General features: G+C 36.2%; 2 protein-coding genes across 2 annotated transcripts in view; one reads left to right on the top strand and one right to left on the bottom strand.

Annotated features, from left to right (window-relative positions):
- Window positions 1-22,829, bottom strand: part of LOC130073508 (placenta-specific gene 8 protein-like) — a 71,334-nt gene that overhangs the window by 8,166 nt on the left and 40,339 nt on the right. The window lies entirely within an intron of this gene.
- cwc27 (CWC27 spliceosome associated cyclophilin) overlaps window positions 445-22,829 on the top strand; it is a 43,664-nt gene continuing 21,279 nt past the window's right edge. Inside the window, exons 1-10 of the mRNA XM_056238956.1 lie at window positions 445-654; window positions 1,571-1,667; window positions 1,785-1,897; window positions 2,237-2,380; window positions 3,061-3,159; window positions 3,251-3,351; window positions 4,499-4,568; window positions 4,667-4,746; window positions 5,312-5,473; window positions 21,458-21,558. Coding sequence (XP_056094931.1) covers window positions 613-654; window positions 1,571-1,667; window positions 1,785-1,897; window positions 2,237-2,380; window positions 3,061-3,159; window positions 3,251-3,351; window positions 4,499-4,568; window positions 4,667-4,746; window positions 5,312-5,473; window positions 21,458-21,558 — 1,009 coding nt within the window. The 5' untranslated portion in view covers window positions 445-612. The remainder of the gene's footprint in view (window positions 655-1,570; window positions 1,668-1,784; window positions 1,898-2,236; window positions 2,381-3,060; window positions 3,160-3,250; window positions 3,352-4,498; window positions 4,569-4,666; window positions 4,747-5,311; window positions 5,474-21,457; window positions 21,559-22,829) is intronic.

Here is a 22,829-nt window from a genome sequence, read left to right as displayed (position 1 = left end):
ATTCAAAATGTAAACACAATAGAAATATAGATAAAAATCAAAGAGCACAATGTCACAAGATAATAATTACTGTCATTTGTTACTGTCACAGAGTTTTAATGGGAGCTCGAAACCTGCCTTGAGACGCATTGAAATCTAAAATTCTGTCTGTTTCGTTTTATATTTTTTACATTTACAACCTAAACATATTAAATACAGTGATTTATAAATCATATACAAAGAAATCAAAGAGACTATAGAAAATAGACTGCAAGCCGTCTGGTCAAGAATTTACACTTGAATGTTGTATTATACCCAGGTTTTAATACATATAAAAATGCACACAGAAAATGAGACAGCGTTTACTATCATTCATGTGAATTCTAGTCTTTAACAGGATAAATTAACATTTACTCCCTTACGATAGGGGGCGATAAGGTCGAAGAAGAGCGAGTGATCGAGACTGTCTGGCGGCATGACAGGATGCGCTTGTAAACATCACAGGAGAGAATAGTTCATATTTGTCAGACGTGCTTATGTTCTTCTAATATCTGCGTATATTTGTTGCTTTTTCTATCAACCAATGAAATAGTTTCGAGAGAAATATACCCTAAATAATAACACGCGTTAAAGATGAGCAACATATATATTCAAGAGCCACCCACTAATGGAAAGGTGAGTTTAAATATCATCTCAAACTCATATTCATGAAAATAATGAATACAATGATACTTCTGTGTGTCTAACTTCTCTTTTAGTTGTTCATATTGCAATAGTTATCAAGCAACGAATCAATATTAATATATCAATATAATTTTTTGCTTATGTTCTGAATCACATTTGATACATCAGGCATGATATACAGTGTGATACAACAGGAGAATATGCAAAAAAATGCAACTTGGTGCAGTTGCTGAAATTTATAAGGCTAAGAAGTAAGACGAAATTCTGAAACTTATTATGTAAATCAATGAGATCTTTATAACGGTACAGCATATACTTAAAATAAATAAATAAAATGCATATAAATATCGTTTGTCATTCTATCTCGCACAATAATATGTCTTAAAGATGATATTTAAATGCCTAGTTTTATGATCAAAGCTCTGTAGTTCTTTATTTTTTGGGGGTAAAACATATAATGAAATGCAATACAATGATGCCTGAAAGATGAACAAATAAATGTTCCTCAAAAACCTGATGTATCATATTTGATACTCATATTTTGTGTATGGATAATCAAGTAAACCTATGTCGCTTCAGCCCAGTAGTTAATGTTCATATTGAAATTTACTAACAAAATAACAGTTAAAGAATAAACATTAAAGACTTCACAGCAAAATATCAATATCATATGATAGAAAACATGTAGTAGATTGTGCACAACAAGTGTTCCAGTAAAGTTTTTATCATGTTGATAATTTACCTTAACAATTCATGTATCAAATATGATACCATAGGATTTATCAGGTTAATTTGAACTATTTTATATACTCTATCTATCTATCTATCTATCTATCTATCTATCTATCTATCTATCTATCTATCTATCTATCTATCTATCTATCTATCTATCTATCTATCTATCCAGGTGTTGCTGAAGACCACGGCGGGTGATATTGATATAGAGCTGTGGTCTAAGGAAGCGCCGAAGGCATGTAGGAACTTCACTCAGCTCTGTATGGAGGGTAAGTGGTGTCATATGCTAAAATATGCAGATATAAAATGTAAGGCATTTGTCACGATGCCAGTTTTTTAATCAAATACCTGCACTGTTCTTCATAAACATTGCTTCTGTTTTGCAGGTTACTATGATGGCACAGTCTTTCATCGCGTGGTGCAAGAGTTCATTGTTCAAGGAGGGGATCCGACGGGCTCAGGAACAGGCGGGGAGTCCATCTACGGTCGCCCTTTCAAGGTTGGTCTTTTCAAGATGAAATCAATGATGTACAAATACATTTGTCATGCATACAATTAGAGACCTATGTATGCCCTATGTATACACATTGTACGATTTTGGGCCGTCCCAAATAAAAGATGAGCAATCGTGGCGATTTCTGTGGTCGTGGTTTCTAAACGTTGTACAGTGAGAGAGGTTCAAAGACGGACGTTGACACAGTCTACACACACGTTGTTCCCAAGTTTATTACATCCATGTCGTACAGTGTGATTTGGAATGATCTTATAGGATTGTGCAGGAAAGGAAAGCATTGTAAATGTTACTATAGTTTTAAACAGTTTATCTTTTCCAATGCAGGATGAATTTCACTCCAGATTACGCTTCAACCGGAGAGGTTTGGTTGCTATGGCAAACGCAGGACCTCATGATAATGGGAGCCAGTTCTTCTTCACTCTCGGACGGGCTGATGAACTTAACAACAAACACACCATTTTTGGAAAGGTGATGTTTATGTTTATGCCTTTATGAGCCATTTGAAGGGAAAGTTCACCCCAAAAATGAAAACAGACTTTCTGCAAAATACACTACCGTTCAAATGTTTGGGGTTAGTATGATTTTTTTTTTTTTTGAAAGAAGTGTAATACATTTATTCAGTAAGGATGGATTAAATTGATCAAAAGTAACAGTAAAGACAGAAAATGTATCACTGTTTTCACAAATATAAAAATATGAAGCAGCACAATGTTTTCAGCATTGATGATAATCATAAATGAGCATCAAATCATCATATCAGAATGATTTCTGAAGGATCATGTGACACTGAAGACTGGAGTAATGATGCTGAAAATTCAGCTTTGATCACAGGAATAAATTACATTTGAACATATTACAATAGAAAAAAGCTATTTTAAATTGTAATAACATTTCTGCATTATTACATAGTCATTTGTCAGTCATTTTTATCCAAAACGACTTACAAATGAGGAATACAACAAGTGATTCATCTTCAGGAAATGAAAGCAATACAAAGTTCAGAATAGAACAAGCTAGAACAGAGAGGAACTCAGAAACAGTCAAGCCACAGACAAAGAGGTTTTTTTTGTTCTGTATTTTGTGAAATGCCCTGTTGAATTCCTTCTGTGTCACATGTGTGAGTTTGTCTGTTGTGATTTTGGCTGCAGGTCACAGGAGACACTGTGTATAACATGCTCAGGTTAGCGGCTGTGGAGTGTAACAGTGATGAACGGCCACTCAACCCTCACAAAATTCGAACCGCAGAGGTTTGTTTCTGTCCCCTGAATTGGCTTTACCATTTTAATTGTACCTTTGTTTTCATATGCAGTCCTTGACTGGTCTTACATTCTTACACAGGTCTTGCATTCGGCCTTTGAGGACATCATTCCACGTGAAACGAAAGTCAAAAAAGTAAAAAACAAAGAAGAAGGGAAGAAATCACAGTCCAAAGCAACCAAGTATGCCACACTTACACCTCTTTCTTTCTTTCTTTCTTCTTTTTTTTCTTTCTTTCTTTCTTTCTTTCTTGACAACATGACATTCACAATGCATTTAACATCTAGCAATGGTTCAACCTCTTTGACTTGAATTCCCCTTGTTGTCCAAAGCAATAATTGGAGGGAAAAAATAGAAGATATTTTTTAGCAATTTTGCAGTAATTATGACAAAAGCTGCTTGTTATAAGCTTTTTTTATTAAAAATGAATTAGCCATGATTCATTTTCTAATTCTAGAAGTTTCAAGAACTGTATGTCCTTCAATAAAACCAATGGCTATTGGGAGAGAAAAAAAAAGAAATATGCATCTTACAATCAGTATTACATCCAGTGTTATTTTAGTATTATTTATATACTATTATTATTAATTCAAATTTTAAATTAGCTTTTATTTTTATATTTTCAGTTTTCTTTTAAAAATAAAAATTATTTATAGTAATTTTGCTGTGTGCATTGCCGTTTTCATAATTTAAAAAAAATATTTCTTCTATATAGCTTCAATTTTATTTTTATTTAAATTTTTGTAATTTTAGCACTTCAACTCATTTTATTTCCATTAAATGCAAAGGCAACATTTCTACTTTTCATATATATATATATATATATATATATATATATATATATATATATATATATATTCAAATAGGTTTTTAAATATATTTATTGTTATTTTTATATATATTTAAATTTGCCTAAGTTTTATTTCAAATAACAAAAAAAGAACAATTATTTCAAACCAAAAAAGAAAACAAATTTTAATTTTAATTTGATATTTTTAGGTTAAATTTATATGTAGTTAACAGTAACAGTGATTACTATGATTCTTGCAAGCATCACATGGTCTGAACATTAAACTTTCAGAAATCATTCTGAACTTTGAACCACAAACATGAATGATACATCAAATCATGTAGATTGTCAATCTTATCAAAAACAGTCAGACTTAAAAAAAACGATGTTAAAAAATCCCATATATTTACAGAAAGTAAAGGGTCCATCTTTATTATATGATCTGTTTTTTTTTTTTTTACTTATGATTATATTTTTTGATTTAATTTTGTATTTTGATGCTGTACAATGACGTTTTAACCAGGAAGGTTTTATCACAGGAACTTCAGCTTGTTGTCGTTTGGAGAGGAGGCCGAGGAAGAGGAGGAGATGGTCAAACAAGTCAGCCAGGTGGGCTTGTGTCCAGTGACAGATATTCCTCTACGGAGGTGAATATTCATGTGTGGGGAAACGAACAGCAGGTGCTTTCAACATGTCCTTTCTTGCAGACCATGAAAGGGAAAAGCAAAAGCAGTCATGACCTGCTGAAGGATGATCCCAAGTTAAGCTCTGTTCCAGTCGTTGACAGGTCAGGAAACAAATCCCTCCGTCTTCACATGAATAATGTCATGATATATTAATGATACATTATCTTAAGCTTGCAGATGTAATCCATATTTGTGTAAAAAATGTATATTTTTAAATACATTTTATTTTAATATTTGTAGTTTTAAATATTAATTTTAGTAATTTCATATGTAGCGTTACATATTCGCTGTTTTAGTTTTATTTATTTTCAGTTAATGATTTTAGTGCTTCAACTTAAACTTATTTTATTGCCGTATATATCATATGATATATATTGCCAGGGCAACATTTCTAATTTTCGTATAGTTTAGGTTTTTCAACTAATAATATTTTATTGTTAACACTTTAGTTTAGGGTCTAATTCTCACTATTAACTAGTTGTTTATTAGCATGCATATTACTAGGATACTAGCTGTTTATTAGTACTATATAGAGCACATATTAATGCCTCATTCTGCATGACCATATTCTACATCCCTTGATCCTACCCAATTTTAGTTAACAATAATAACCCTAGTGTGAATGCTATATATACTATATATATATATTTTTTTTTGTATGTAAAGCAACCAAAGTGGAGGAGATGATGCGGACGATGATGTGGAGGACGACAGCGATCGTGAACTGGAGAGAGAGAAGGTCCGAGAGAACATTGCAAAGAAACTGAAGAAAGAAAAGACGGATGAGGAGAAGACCAATCAAGACACGGTGAAGAAGACCTCTCGCAGGTAATGCCCTTCGTCTTACCATGGGTTCTCTTCTGATGATGTCCTTTCCTCTTAGTGCACAGTTGACATTCAGTATTTAATAATACTTGTGAATTGTACTTCTGAAACGTCATTCACACAACTGGAATCATTTGTTTTCAGTGAGTGTTTGTGAGTCGAGTTGACAGCAAATGAGCGATGCCATGTGGTGATTATGGTAAAGAGTTACCATAGAAGTCATTATGGTAAAGAGGACCTAATAGTCTTTTTGACATATTCAACTGTCTTTAGTGTGTAATAACGACAATACAGACTTTTTACAATACAGATAGTTTCAAAGCATCTTTACAGTGATAACAGGAAAATAATGCAACAAAGTTTGTATTGCCTGTACAGCAGAACTAGAAGAAAATAGCATCATAGTCCAGCTTAAGTAAGTTCAGTGATCTGATGGTTCATTTTTGTTATAAAAAAGTTATTAATTCAGTTAAAAATATATATATATATATGGAGAAAACACTGATGTCATCATCCAGTTGAGTTCTCTTGTAATGGTGTCAACATCACAATATTCCTCATTTAAATAACTCCCACCCAAGGCATACGCAGAATAAAGGGGCGGGGTCTAGTTGAGTTAATTACTTGTCTGTTGAAACTCATGGTGGAAGCAGTTGACCAATCACAACACACGGATCCAGCTGACCAATCAGGGGCCAGTTGCATAAACATAGTCATTATGTTAAGAAGACAGTGGCTTAAAGTCACCCTGTGGTGAAAATCAAGCTTTTAATGTTGTTTATGTCTATGTAGTGCTTTTAATATGCTTTAAGACAAATCACGTGCAAATTCACAAGTCAACATCATTTGCTGAGTATTTATTTTCTACTTAAAACTGCAGTGAACCAAAGACAGTCTCAAAAACGCGGTTTGAAATCGTTGGTGTTTCTGACGTCGCAAACTACCTTGTAACCAATCAGGTCAACGTGTGATCGTCAACCAGTGGATCTCTGAGCTGGAGTGAGTGAGTGGAGGCGGGGTTCATTTGCATATTCATAGAACCGCGTATACTAAATGAGGCAAGGGTGTGGAGTTACATTCAAGCTATTTTAAGGCATGAAGCAATTATTTTTCAAGGAAAAAACTTTTAAATATGTAATTTTGGTGATCAAAGATGAGTTTTAAGGTATAAAATGATTGACTAGAGAGGGACTTTAAGTTCTAGTATGACCCACTAGCAGTTGTTTTAAAAAAAGCTATGAACAGTCTTAAAGAAGATATTGGGATAGATATAGGATAAGGCATAAACCTGTGCCAAAAATCTCTATATTATTAGTGAGCCTGAAGCAGTCCCTGGTGTACTAGCATCAGTGTTCGGGGGTTTTTCAATTCAGTTACCTCTGTACATCCTGGCGGACCAACGACCTGAAGAGTTTAGCTCCAACACACCTGAACCCACTAATCAAGGACTTGGGATCAACAGAAACTGTCAGGCAGGAGTGTTGGAGCTAAACTCTGCAGGAGCAGGATTGCTCAGCGCTGCTGAATGTGCTGGGGATAGAGCATTTAAAGTGTGTCCAGCAGAAGGCACTGTTGGTCTGCAGGATCAGACGCACATTCTCTCCAGGGATGCGGATGAGTTCCTTTGGCATTAGTGTCACAAAATGTTTTATGTGTTCTTTGTGTTCTCCTAAACTGGGCTGAAGCCCTGTACCTCTGTATTTTTTTAATAGAATTTCTCTTTCCATCTTAATATGACAACTTTAAGTAATCTAACACTTTAAAATTTTGACTTATTTTATAAATGTAACCAATATTAATGTTTTATTAGGTTCTACATGGCCAGTAAATAGGAAACTGATTGGTTGACTGATTTTAAACACTCATGATTAATCCCTACTTTGAAATGCAGTCTTTTTCCAGTCAGCATTGTGTCTGACAACCTGAGAGAGACTTTTGCACGTAATATGCACAGTTAATTGCTAAAAAGATTTGATACTTTAGTGATATCGGACCCTAGTGTAGAGTTTACATTATGATATTTAAATGCATGTTTACCAAAACCAGCTATTAAGTGCACGCATTAAGTTTTACTTAAAATGTAAAGTTGAAAAAAATTACTCTTATTTTCAAAATTGATTATAATAATGTTTAAACATCTGAACTGTTTGTTGACAAGTCGGTTTTAAGGAAGTGCAGATTCGAACAGAACACGTTTCTAAAAGTTGAACTATTTTAACTTGGCAGTCACCTTAAGAACTCAAAGCTCATATGAGAGACCCCTACAAAGTGATGTCATACCTGCACCACTCTATAACCTATTACTATCAATTTATTAATTTAACTGGACAACTTCTGACAACTTAAAAATATTAATTTAATGAAAAAAAGGTGTCTATTGAACTTTAAAAATAAAAATTGTTGAGTAATGCAAGGAGCTGCAAACCTCGTTCTTTCACCTTTACGTTTGATTTGCCTCATAAAACTAGAGGCAAACGTATTATTATTATATTACCTGTTTGTCAGATATATTAAACCCAACCATTTCAGTGAGATGCACATACTTAACAGAAATCTCAAACACAAATCATCAACAAATGTTAGTTTAGTAAAAAATATGAACTCTGAACCACATGGCAGCTAACAGTGACAGCAGTTACCATATTTTTTTAACTGCAATGTATGCTGGGAAAATACACAACATTTTGCAATGTAAAATTGTTTGTTCAGATGAAGTTGGGACAACATGTTTTGAACAAATACATGCATCTAAGTAAAGCCGGGTGCACGCTGTAGGGTTTATAATAGTCCTTTACGATTGTTGCTTGTCAGACTTGATCCTCACTGTAAGCCATGTCATACTGTAAGACCTCAGTTGACTTTAATGTCAGACTCTACAGCAGTCAAGACTCCTTAAAAACGGTCAATCCGTGACACGTTCAGTGACTGTGAGCAGCATTTACATGCAGGATAGGAATGCTGGCTAGCAAACAAAAATAATCTGTAGCATTAATTTTAAATCATGGCTTATCTCTTGAAAAGAAAACTGAAAAAACAAACAAAGAAAAAAAATTATGTGTGTGGAGCAAGTGGAGGTTTGTTGTTGTCTCACTAATTGTCATCAGGTTCTTTGCTCCTATTGGTTTTTGATTTGACGGTCGCCATAAGAAAAGCCACATTGCAGGACTGTGCCTCAAAACTTCTGACACTGCCAGAGTTTCATCAGTGGTAAAATCTGATCGCAACGGTCATTAATTGGCTGTCAAACTAGCGATCAAAGACTTCAGATTCTGGCCTAGGATCAGACGAATCTTTTAGGATTAGGATTCACAAAATTTGTCTCAGACGGCCAAATCGTGGCCAGAATCGAACAAAACAACTTTTGTTAGGAACGTGTTTAGAGTATTCTTGTTCAGATAGCACAAAATAAACGGACTCCTCTTGCTAAAACATTGTTTTGCATTTGTTAGAAGAACTTTTTTGACGCATGTCTACATTTATACAGAGCAAGAGCAACATTTAAATAAAATTGTGATGATTGAATCCAAGAATGAGCAGCATTTTCACAGATATGTATTCAGGAAATAAACAGGCCAAATATCAATAACCTTTGATTGCACAAAGCTATTGTGGTTAGTAATTTACTAGTATTTGTTATTGAGTAAATGTAACAGAAATTTAAAGGGAGTTAAACTTCTTGTAGCATGTTTTAGCTTTCTAATTGGCTATTACTAGTATTGGTAACTGCAAATGTATTTTTGGCGCTAAATTTCCACAGGTGCCACAAAGCAAAAAAACATAAAGTCCACAATAATAGTTGGATGTACTGAGGTTTTTTTTGTCAGTCAGCTCACTGTGATCTCAGCGTGTTGCTGGTTGACCAGACGCCTGCTTCCTGAAGTTTCTAAAGACCAGTGGCACCTGCAGTGGACCAGAACTGTGGCACAGTTGCTCCTCGTCCTCAGTGGACCCGCTTCAGTGGACACAGCCAGGTCCCTCAAGGTGAAGGAGATTTCTGACTCAAAAATCAAATTACTCTGCCACAGCAGGGGAAAAAGGTGCACTCCTGCCAATCTGGCAACCCCAGCACTGCTGCTCCTGAGAGACCGCGTCTTACATTAGAGAAATTAATTGTAAACGTGCTTCTGGAGTATTTTTCTTTCTTTGAAAACAGTTTGAACGTCTCTGTCGATGCAGTGCTTTCTTAGCGAGCTAGTGTTGACTTTTCTCTGTGCTCAAAGATGCTTCATTTCATCCTTGCATTTATTTCGCTCAATTACAAAAACAGAGACCCTGCTCAGGGTTGGTTGGAAAATTCTGAAACAAATGAGGTTGATGAATCCCTGAAAAAGAGTAGCATATTTCTATGGTACTACAAATGATGGCTTAAAGGTATAAGCCGTCTAATTCAGTGAAGGGCCAGTTCTTTCTTATATTTAATAATGTGCAAAGTAGAACTGACTGAGATTTTTATTGTTTGTCTGTCCAAAACTGTCTGCAATGATGTTAGGGTGCTGTGAATGGTTGTTAGGACGTTGCTATGGGGTTACTAGGGTATTCTGGGTAGTTGAAATGTCGTTACTTATTGAAAAAAAAAAATTCCCCCTCTAAATTTGACATGCTTGTTGAGCCAATAATTAATTTTCATGTTGTGGCTGATAACCGATAATTCATCTAAGGATACGTTTACACAACAATGATGTTAAAAAAACTGAAAAGTTTTTCCTTTGCATTAATGAAAAGTTTTTCGTACATGTGCGTTAAATGATCCTGTTCACACGGATCCCCAAAAGCGACTAAAAATGCTGTATTATTCATGCCAGGCCAGTAGATGGCGATGTCACCCATAGACTGAACACCTAATACGCATGCGCATGACGTCATCGTTTTCACAAAGTTTTTGTAGTTTACACAGAGACGATAACGGTATCATTTTCAATAACGTGCATGGAGGCCCTACACGGCCACGGATAATGTTTTCTTTTTCTTGTTTTCTAATAAACGTTATCATCACGCGATCACGACATAATAAAAGTTGTTTTCACGTGATCATGACATAATAAATGTTTTCTTATGATCAAACTCTCAGAAATGCCTTATTTTTGTGGGAGATTATAGTCAAAGTTCAAGGTGCAAAAACTACTGAACAAAGAACTCGATCTCATTTTCGTCTCATCTTTAAAACCCATTTTTCAAAGCCTCTCATATCAGAGCCATTGTCACAGTTTCATCTCTTTCATGTGATCCTTGAAATCAGCGTGTGACCTTTGAAAATGTGGGGATTAAGGGATTCATAACCTCACTGACTGAGGCGCTAAAGGCGGAGAAGCCTTCCATCACGCCCCCTTTTCTGGAAGCACACCTGCCTTATCTCACCATCGGCCGGTATGTGTCGGGATAATTTTCCGATCATAATAAACATGCTCTCTTCTTTTTCTACATAATGAAGTAATGGCCAAACCCACCGAGTCTCGCAGCTTTGATTGACAGGAAGCAAAATGCAGAAAGACTGTAGTATATTAAACACAAGCGTGGTGTTTGGCTACAAGAACTGTAACCCAACACAGTGGTTTGTCTTGGCTTGCAATCAAAGGAGCTGGCTGGTAGGTAGAGTGTTGGTGCAAGACAAAGGGAGCATTGTTGCAGCCCAGAGCTCTTTCCCACTCAGGCTTACAGGAGCTTTTAGGTGAAGAGAGAAGCTTTGGTTGCCAGTCACCTGGAAGGAAGCACAGGCTGTAGGAAGGATCTGATATTGGTTGGAATAAGTCTATGAGGCTCGAGCTGAAATCTAGCTCCTCTGGATCCATGTCTACTGCTTAAGATAGTATTTCATTTCCTGGTTGGCTATCTGTGTTTTTTGGCATGGTTCATGGCATGCTTCTGGTATTCCTGCTAATGAAAATCCTAATATTTTTTGGGGTTCTACAATCAAACCATTTTCTTTAGCCGTAAATGTATAGTGACCTTTGATATTGATTACCTTTTATTTAACAAAAATATATAAACACTCACCGCTGTCCATATCATTGGTGGTATTAATGAGTAAAACAGCATGCTTATGGGAGTCCCGACATCACGACATATGGTAGCCGCCACTTACACTAAACCCGACAGACAGGGCATAACTAAGGATACAAAGTGCTTCCATATGGCTCTTGGATATAGCCATACGCTCTTAATATTTTCATTTAAACCCGAGTGATATACCACAGCCACAATTCAAAAAAGAAAACTATGAAACCTTGGGCAAAAGAACAAGCAAACAAGTACTTGGCACTTTCTTTGCAACGTTATCTATCTAACATTTTGTATGCTATATATTAAATGTATAATAAAAAGTTATGAATTTGAATAAACATTGGTGATAAATTGGCTGGTTTCACAGACCAGGCTTAAGCCTAGTCCCACACTAAAAATGCATGTTGAAGCTGTTCTATCTATCTATCTATCTATCTATCTATCTATCTATCTATCTATCTATCTATCTATCTATCTATCTATCTATCTATCTATCTATCTATCTATCTATCTATCTATCTATCTATCTATCTATCTATCTATCTATCTATCTATCTATCTATCTATCTATCTCTATCTATCTCAAAAAAATAATGTTGGCTCAACACATTTTTTTTAGTTATGACAACTTCGAATTAAGTTGTTCAACCAACAAACTATATTGAGTTAGATTAACTTAATTTATAACATTAAAATAAAATGTATAACATTAGACATTACTCCAAAAAAATTTATTTACTCCAATACTTGAGTTGTACCCAATTATTCTTATTTATTTGAGTTACAATCCACAGCTATCATACCACATACTAATGTATCTTATTTAACATGTATATTTAATGAACAAGATATTACTTGTCACTGGCATTAGCGTAGTCATTGCTTATAGCATCAATCTAGTGTTTAACTTCATGTCGTTTACCCTTCAGCACAATGGTAACCACAGAAACTTCAACATAACAGAAACTCTTTAATGGCAAACATGGTCTTTCCCTTTCCCTAAAATCACACTTAATTTCAAAATGTATTCTACTTATTCTGTTCAATGCAAAGCATGCTGGGAACTATAATTCCACTGCCCAATTTCCAAAGTTAACAAAACATTTTCATTAAGTTACTTAATAAAAAAATAAAAAAAGTAAAGTAGAAATTTGAGTTCAAATTACACATAATATTAAGTTAATGTAATGATCAACATTATTATTTTAACAGAAGTCAAAATAATGTTTGCAACTTAAAAGATTTAATTAAATCACTAAAATAGATTTTTTAAATTGCAAGCATGCACTTAAATTATGGCAATAGGTCCCCTGAATCACTTTTTGGAGTGTTTTTAAATAAACGTTTTAATAGATTTAAGATAGATGTTTTTTTTTTTTTTTTACATACTGTGTAAACACCTGCTACGGATACTTTCAAGATGAATTTCAGCAAGTTAGGCTCTATTCCACAGAGAAGAGCTGAGAAGCATCTGAGCATCTCTGTATTTGCTCACTGTTGTAAATGAACGAGTCCAAATTACTTGCTCAAGTTTTGAAAAATGTTTTCCTTCACATTAACATTTTGTCCAGACCATAGACTGTAAAAAGAAAAGATGGACAGCGCATTGCTGCTTCCTTCCACTGTAGAAAAATTAAGCCAAATATCCCAGAAGCAGTCATTGCCGATTACGTCGTTCGGAGCCCGAGTCTGCGCAGTGGTGATCCTGAGGTGGATTATTTGGCAGTGTGGATCGGCAGCCACCTGAATCCTCCAAACCACTGAATAATCTTATGTGGTCTCGTCATTATCTGCTTTTCAAGGTCCTCTAGTTTGTCTACACAATGGAAATGTCTCTTTTAAGAGAGTCCCAACAGCAATTATGCACCAAAGATGATGACTTTTGTGTGCAGTGTCACTGTTTCTAAATGGCACCTGTCAGTTGTCATCCGTCATAATCCGATGCTCCACCAGCCTCTCAGGGAAAGGTCACCCGGATCAGTAAAGCACTGGCCCTTTTTGTGTGGAGGCCAGAAGGGATCATCTAATTCTTGGCAGCTGTGCCTCGGATCTGCAGGTTCCTGGACCTCCAGCCCGCTGAGCATGTGTGCCCTGTTTGGGGCAGTCTGACAGAACGGCTCCAGACTTCAGCATGTGAGGCTCTATTGACGATCAGCAGAGCAGAGCTAAGACGTGGCGGAGCATCTCTGTATTTGTTCACCGCTGTAAATTAACAAACCAGAAATAACCATGCTTTGTTTATTACTTAATCAAGTTTTGGAAAAGTTTTTCCTTCACATGACTCTTTCTTAAAAGGGACATGAAAACTAGTTTTTTTCCATGACCTTTTGAGATTAAAATATCTTAATACAGTATGGAAATTATAGGCTATGTTATAGCATTTATTGAAATTATTTGATCTTGGATTTAATTTATATTTAAAATAGATTAATTTGAATCCTGTCGGTCAATATTTTTCCTTATCTCGGTTGTTTTTTCATACGTTATGCTGCCATATTACTCCTTTTATTGATACTAGAAACATCTTACTCCATTAATTGATACTATAAACACTTATGAAATCCGCATACACTGCCGCAATGTACTGTATTCATTGCTTGCTTGATCAGTAACGGTCTCTCTACGTACGTAGCAGTTTATAAAGACGGCTGACATTTTACAAGTTTATTTCCTTATCGGCAAGAGCTACTTATGTCAGAGAGAGTTTCTGGTGGCCATTAAAGAAGGATATGGAATATTACCATTGTTGCTGTATAATTACAATGGCGAATCCATCATGGCGGAGAAAATTAATCGTAAATAGAGGTTTTAATCGCAGATTTCTAATCCCTGATTTGTTAATCTATGTTTAAAAAAATGTGGTGCAACATCTCAATTTAAAATAAATCCTAGATCAACAAATCCTTGATTAGCTCTAAACATTGCTTAATTTAATGTAGTGCTGTCACGATACTGAAAATTCCAACTTGATACAATACCTTGAAAAATATCGATATTTGATACTATTTTCGATACCATGGGGAAAACTGCCATATATACCGGCATCTCATAATTTTTTGATGATTTGTGTAATTTTGTTGTCATAGCTTACACACAGCACCGGGAGGCTTTATTTGAATGGTTGAACTACATTTACAAAAAAAAAAAAGACAAGTAAAAAGTCAGTAAAAGAATTTAAAATAAAAAAATTTATTTGCGAACTTTAGCACATATAAATCCAAATGGCTTTAAGTTTTTCAGGTCGGTCCAACAGTATATTCAGGTAATAAATACAGATATTAAAGTAATCAAATGTAAAATAACACTGTATTTTTCTTTGTAGAAATAAAAAGCAGCGAGGGATTTTCTGTCTTTTGTTCTTTGATTAATATGACAGATGGCAGCAGGTTTATTAGGCTGCTGTCACTTTAAGAGCTCATGCACGGATCCAATTTACTGTTACACAACATGCGTTATCTTTCTCAACTAATTAAATTCCAAATATTCCATTCCATATTTACCTGAATACTCGGCAAGATGGGCATTTTGACATAATTTTGCATGAATTTGTCTGTTTAAGTGCAATAAGCCACAAAAAAGTAGTCAGTTTGGTACTTGTGAGCTATTTGAGAGGCGGCTTTATGAGAGCGCCACTTATATAGATCAGTAGTGTGAGGGTAAAACCTGTATGAAGGACAAATCATGTGCAATATAAGCACTATTCGACTGGAGCGAATGAGACGAGTGAGTGACAGGAGTGTGTGAGGAGTGTCAGGAGTGTGGGAGTAGTGCGGGTATGTGTCAATTCACCGTCAGAGAGAAGAGTGAAAACACGCACCTGGTATCGCTGTATCTGTTCTGCAGAAAAGGAGTATTGGAACCGTTTCAGATATTTCAGTATCGAACTATCAATACGTATCGAAATATCAATATTTTTGACAACACTAAATTAATCCTTATTGGTGCAATTTTAAAAAATTACAATTTTAATTTAACCACAATTTTCTTACCTTAAACATACAAATAAATGAACACATGACTACACATTTACGCATCAATGAGCTCAGAAATTATGGGTAGATATGCTGAGGTAATGAGGAGAAAAATATCTTGTAAAATTTCAGTGTAGCACCTGCCGCTCTGCATTTCTTTTTGAAGAATCTTAAGGAATCTGCAATATTTTAACAAGTTTTCTGATTATTTCAGTCTGATCTTAACACTTTGAGTGGCTTATTTAGTAGAATGTTTTATAAATTTGTCATAATTTAATACAGGTTTTGCACAGAAGACATTTTCTTTTTGAAGATGTTGAATTTTTTTTAATCATTTAATAACATTTGGGTGATGCAATTAAAATAGTACGGTTTGTCACATAAAACCAAGAAATTTCTGTATTTTAATAAGTCTTCGCTTAAAATTTAGCACCTGCAAAAAATAGATTTTGACTTCTAGATTTTTTTTAACACCTTTATGATATTTAGAGACATTTTTTTGTCTGGAGCCAAAGTAATCATTAACTCATTATAGTTCACTCCCCAGAAGGTATTTGATTTTCCATTAGGAGATTCTAGAGTTTAAATTATAGAGAAAAAAATATATTTTCTTTCATATTATTAGCAAAATGATCAGTATACTCTGCATTGTAAGTTTTAATCTAAGTGTGTGCTTACTAATGAACTATGATTTTTACTTCCAGCAAGTACTCAACATGTTTGTAACTTTACTTGTGCTGAAACACACATTCTTGCAGTTTGGAGCTTTAGTTGTGGTAAAATGTATTAATTTGTTAGCAAACTAGTGGTTGGAGGATGTGAGGTTTAGTCTCTGTGTTATGGTTAATTTCTGCGCTCCTCGCCTTATGCCATGTGTTTGGACACCGCTTGACTCATCAACTCCATCATTAATATTTATTATGGAACTGTCAGTTATTCAATAACTGTCTCCTTCAGTCTCCTTTCTCAAAACGTAGGTAGACGTTACATTTGAGTCAGAGGGAGACCTGGAAAACTAATATTCTTCACTATCCTCCTTGAAATGTGATCTCATATGATTATTATACACCACCTCTGCTTTAACCATCTGCTTCAAGACCTTGAAAACATTTGCCCTCTCCACGCAACACTGAGATTATACTGCTTGATTATAAAACTCTGAACCATGCGTAAAAGTCAAAATCCTTCCACTCCTGCGAAGCGTGAGGAGCTACTCCGCATCCGTTTCGGAAACACAGATCAAAAACGACCCGCTCTCAAGAAGTTTTTTGACTGCGACGGCAGGCTGGTGGAGGGGCGAGGGTTAAATGTTGAAGTCTCGATTCATGAGAAAGATTGGTCTGTGGCCAGTCACTTTGTGTGCTTTCTTTATGAAAAGTAAATCATCCAGAGCTCCCCGGGTTTCGCTTATTTGAATTGTCTGAATGAGCGACAATTGCTGGCTGGTTTGGAGAGCCGTGAGTGACGACAAAGTCTTTCCCCCACTCCTCAGACATTAAATGTGTGCGTCAGGTCTCGTCCAGCACTTCATCACCAATCCCTCTCTCTCTCGTCTGATTTGTGAAATGACGGTCTCTTCCCTGCTGGCGGGCCGAGAGGGTTTGGTGAATGGCTGTCATTGTGCTGGCTGGGGGGGGGGGGGGGGCGTCTGTGCCCTCTGGCTGATGAGGCCGCAAGACAGTGGGCACACTTTGGCTGCTCTTCAAAGAGCTCACTCGTTAATAAACTCTCATCCCTCCTCCTTTTATCACAAGGACACTTTATCACACTGTTCTTTTCTTTTCTTGAGTTAACAAATACCTTTTTATCTCGCTCTGCTGTCTAGCAAGGGCATATCTCACAGCTCTGCTATTTTAAACAGTCCATCACTCTTCAGCGCAGTGCTGTTTATTAATAGCTTTGCTATTTCAGTCAAATTGCCTAATTTTCTAAATGCCAGGATCACAATTACTTTTTCTGTTTATACAAATGGCTTTCTGCGGATTGTTTGGCAGTTGTTTTGTGTCTTTTACTCGATTCTTTACATTGGCCCTACTTTTTTGTACTTGTTGAGGACATTTACTTGATGCACAAAATAATGTTCATTGTTTGTCTTTTACTTTTTCCTGAGAATAAATTCAGTTTGGTGCTTTAGGCCCAAAACATACTCTACACAGGTACATGAACGCAAACGCTTCTAGCAACACAAGCTTGATTTCTACTGCCATGGTAAAAATGAATCTTTTTAAAAAAGTTGGTAAAAATGAGTTAGTGTCTGTCTACCTGAATAATAACACATCTCATTGTGATATCTTCACAAACATGGTCAATATGGTGGAGATGGACTCCACCTGAAGAACAAAAGGATATTCGGAGGAATTTGTTGAGCCCTGAGGAGTAAATTAGAAGGTGTTCCTGTCTCTTTGCATTTTTCTCAGCTTTCTCCACTCTGGCTGAGAGACCCATTGTGTTGCTGTTGCCTAGGATATGCCTCTCTTGTTTGGTAAATGATAGCATGTCCAGGCAAGCAAAATTATCACTTAGTCGGAGGCGTTTCCCTATATGGCCTGCTCGTTTCCGACCAAGGGTCAATGTAGGCCTCTAATAGATAACTCTTCACCCTTGTGGAATCTTCACGTCTTCTCTTGTTTTCTTGCCAAAATGTGCATTTGTTCATTCCAACACAATGGAAGCTATTAAAGGAACACAATTTATCCTTTCTGTACAATTAAAGTGTATTAGAGCAGTAGGCCAACTATTAATTTTTAGTCATGTTGCTGAAGCCTACCCATGACTAGTCAGAACGATTTGGTAAAGTTAATTGACTAGTCGTGCAAGTTACCAGAGCTTCAAAAAGGACAAAAACTCACCATAAAAAACACAATAGTGGTCAGAGTACCATAATATTCCAGATCTTGTAAAGCCATCCGAGAGTTTTGTGTGAGAGACACCCTCCACCCTAGCCAGGTTTGAAGTCGGTGAACTGCTAAGCACCCGAACCAGCTGAGATGACCTGACCTGTACTCTAACTCTCTTGTCACCTTATTGGTCCTTCTATGAACTAACAAACCATGTGTAGGAAATGAGAATGTCAGTTTTAACCAAGACCGAGGGCTTTGTAATCATCCGGCTACCAAGATCTCCAGCAGTGGATCGCTGTTGAGTGGCTCCACTGAAGGTGATGCACTCTTGTCAGGATTGGGGACCTAAAGAGGAGAACAAACGAATGCCAGTGTGTCCATGAGGTTTCCCTTTACCTGAGCTCCCAAACACTAGAAGAGGTCCTCTACAAGGTCAGCCTTTAAAACGTCCACAGTGCCATACGTTTGCCCCTTGAGAACCTAGAAACTAGGAACCGGGCGTTTGGGGACCCGAGGTTCAACAGGAGTAACAGAAGAGAGCTGCCGGAGAGAACGTGTGTCAGCTGAGAGGAGCAGATGGATGGAACAAAGGCAGTCATTGTTACGGGCTTGAATGGCTCACGTGTTTTTGGGCTGGAGGCCCAGGCTCTGCAGCTTACCTGTGCTTTGTAGCCATGTAAGAACCTGGCATCAAAACTTAGCTGTCAATTCCTATGAAAATATTATTATACCCTAATAGAAGATGCTGTCTTGGGAGCTGCCAGAAGGTTTGGTTCTCTAGAAGGCAGCTGTGGGTGGGGGCAGTGTTTGCACATGGAAGGAACTTCCTCTCATCGAGTCGAGCTTGGCAGTTTATCAATGAGGACCTCACACCTTGGAAGTGTGTGTCTGCCTGGGCCTGTCCTTATCAGCTGTCCTGTGACATCTGCCTCTATTGTCTGAACAAGAGCATTGGCTATAAGATCCGGTTTTGGGGGGTTAGATTACCTCAGGTGTAAGACCAGTTCAAACAAATTTGATTATCACTTGCTCGGTTGGACTGCAGTTTCTTTTTCTTTGTAAGCTACCATGGAGCAGGAGACAGCAGGATGTCATCTTGTTCTAGTTGCTCCATTTTGGGTTCAAACCTTCAATCCTCATGAAGCAACTAGAGGTAAAGTGCCTTGCTCAATGGCACAATTTAGTTTAGCCAAGATTGCCCCTGTGTGGTATGCAATCTTTTATTTTATATGTCAGTTGGCTCATGTGATTTATGTTTCGTGCTTCAGAACTTCCGTTAAGGGAACATAGTGAGCATCGAGGCTCCTTGGTTTTCACGGTGCATTGTGGGACTTTTTACGGAGTGAGCGTAGGATTTTGCGATCGAGACAGTCCTTAAAATAGCAGACTCCCTGACTACTGAACTAGGGAGCTGATTGAGACGCACCCATTGTCAAGCCTACTCCTCGTGGTGGTTGAACTTGGTATTCTTAAGAGTAAAACTTTACTTAACTACTATTAACTTGTTATTTTCTGACTTAAGAAGAACGTTCAGAATATTTTGTCATCTTAACCTCTTAAAGTTAGAATAACCTCCAACTTTCAATAAATTCATTAAGCATATTACGTTTCTAACATTAAGCATTACAACAAAACATTAGCTACATATGATACATATTACTAGATATGTGCACTCTGAAGTGACAACATGATCGGTAACTTAAACAATGATTGGTCATGACTATGCTGAATTCTAGATTCAGTAACAACTCTACAAAGAAGAGTCAAGAGTCAAACCTCGCTTGGTTTCAACCTCAAATTTCGGCAGAATTCATTTGCGATTTAAATAGTTCTTAAGAAATTTAAATAGTATCTTAGGAAGTTTCCTAACTTTCTTAAGAAGATTTTCATGAATGCGGCCCCAGAGTCAGCATGATCATTTACCATTTAGCCGCATGGCTTGCAGGACATCAGTGTAATTTGTTATTAATTGGATGATCATCAACAGCAGTTTACGTCCACCAATTGAGCCAAATTGCTTTCATACTAATTTTGACCAGCTCTGGAGTCGACATGAATTGATACTCCCCATTTTTCAAGCAGACTTGTGTGCGGTACTTTGATGCCGCAGGGTTTCTGTTGCCAGTTTGAGAGCACAGATTATGTCCACAGCCATGCTAAAGATCATAATGAGAGCTCACTGTTGGAGTTCTCTAGGGTTGAGGTGTATCGGTTCAGCCACAACATCCCTTCTTGAGGTGCCAGAACCCTGGACTGTCTGGAGACCGCACTGAACTCTTGATCTAACAAGGCGCCACACGATTTATTAGAGATTTTTATACTTCTAATGCACATATTTGTTTCTGACACATGTTGGAACACTATGCCTAAGATAATTGTTGGTTTTATTCCCGTTTTATGTGAACACACACAATCCCCTTGTTAATTGTGGAATGAGAAGCTTAATCAGTTGGAAAGCCCGGAGCTAAGGAGATGTTTGTATCCTGTGTTCTGTTCTGGGGATTGTATTATCATATCAACCATTTCAAATAAATACATATTAATAAAGAATAGAGTCCAGCACCCTGCAGACATTACATTTTTTCTAGTTTTTTTCTTTCTTGACTATAGTTACAATCCTGAAATTCGCACTTGCAAAATTTTATAGATACGGCAATTCATTTTGAATTTATGACAGGATGTCAACAAAAAACTTAAAGAAAGGCTTGTGGAAGTTTTTGCACACATTTGCACCAAACAAGAAAGCAGTTCATGAGCTTGTTGCTCTTTCACTAGTTGTGCACACCGGACGAATAGTTGCTCGTTTTTTAAAAGTATATCACTTTGAAATATTTTGTGTCTTTGATGTGTTGGCTACTTTCTTGGGCTTTTTGTCGTAGACTTAAACCATTTTTTTTTTTTTTCAATTTGTTCTTGAGGAAATTTGGTCTTTTGAGTATATTAAAGATTTGGTAAGTTTCCATGTCACGTCAACTTGTTAAAACGTTTTATTTATTATTTGAATGATTTATCTCAGATAGCAGGACAATATCTTCAATTGCTATGCATGAAAAAACGTGCTACATGTTTTTCCTTCCGTAACATGTTTTTCCCTTCTGCATTTTGCAAGACTTATTGGGAAATTGTTCCTTCCAAGACTGGAAATTAATTCCAGCTTTCGGTTGAATGTCTTTCCACAGTGATGAATTGCGAAAAGAAGCTCGCCAGCTGAAGAAAGAATTACTCGCAATCAAACAGCGAAAAGAAGATGGTGTGAAGAAAGAAGAGGCTGTCACTGAGGGTGAGTGTCTGTGCCACGAAATCACAGCTGTTTGTCTTTTTATTGACAGAATTTGAAAAGGCTCTGTAAAAATATTCTTTTTGTACTGTTTTAACAGTGAAAGCGTAATTTATTTCTCGCACATGGTGTAATGAAAGCATTTCAACCTCTCCCAAAATCAAGTCAGCATGTACTGAATTGTTCAATTTTGGAGGTTTGTTTTTGTACATCAGCCCTTGCTTTTTTATACATATGAAAAAAAATCTGAAGCTGCTGTGTTTATGTGTGTTTTGAAAGCCTGAATGTTGGCTGTGAAGTGAGCGTGTGGATAACATTAAACATTTGGCATTTCTAGCTGTTATTTAGTCTTTTTTTTTTGGACGTGCCTAGTTGATTGCTTACCTTTTGTGAGCATTTTAAAGAGAGCAATGAAACTTTTTTTCAGTCATCATTCGGTAATCATTTACTCAACCCCATATCATTCCAAATCAGTGTAATGTTTGGATTACAAAAGAAGAATTTTTGCAGAATGTTCTAAAAATGGGCCAATTTACATCATTCCCCATGGTGTTGATTGGACTGCTGTTTACTTGGGTTTCCCATTGCTATTTGATCAGTAAAAACACACAAAATGACCAAGTTTAAATATATCCAATGAAAACAGCTTTGCCCAGGGGGTGCCAAGCTCTAAAAACGGTAAAAGCCCTAGTGAAATGGTCCATATGACTTGTGCACTATATTTGTATTTTTCTTTTGAAGCCATACAATACCTTTACAAAATTCAAGTCATCCCCTAAAAAATGTCTAATTTTATTTTCTTCTTTCCTTTTTTAAGCATGAACATAAATAACCATGCCATATTTCAGCCCAAAATTCAGCCCAAAAAAGTTATATTTAGCTTAAAGAAAATTTGAATAAATAAATTAAATGGAGGTATTTATATATCATGCTAGTATTTAAAGATTTTTTGTTCAATTTATAGTGCTTAAAATTATTCAAAGATGTTTGGATTACTTTTATTACTGTTGTACAGTAAAACAGTTGTGTTGTAGTAATCAGTGACTAGAGAATGTCAGTTACATTCTTTGTACTAATGAAAATGTGCTGGAAGGAATGCTTAATATAAAAAATTATCTAATAATACAAATAAATGAAGTATAAATAATCACAATGCGGGGCGGGGGTTCACTTTGAAGTGAAATGTGACCTAAACACATTTTTGTGTGATTCACTCATTTACTGGTGTGATTTTTAGCAAACGAAACAGAACTCTCAAACTCATGTGAAGAAAC

This window comes from Rhinichthys klamathensis, unplaced genomic scaffold (genome assembly GCF_029890125.1).
Source record: "Rhinichthys klamathensis goyatoka isolate OS25496 unplaced genomic scaffold, OSU_Roscu_1.1 h1tg000549l_1, whole genome shotgun sequence".
In the NCBI taxonomy this organism is placed as follows: Eukaryota; Metazoa; Chordata; class Actinopteri; order Cypriniformes; family Leuciscidae; genus Rhinichthys; species Rhinichthys klamathensis.
The sequence above is the reverse complement of the archived record's forward strand: the minus strand, read 5'-3'. Positions and strand labels throughout refer to the sequence as shown.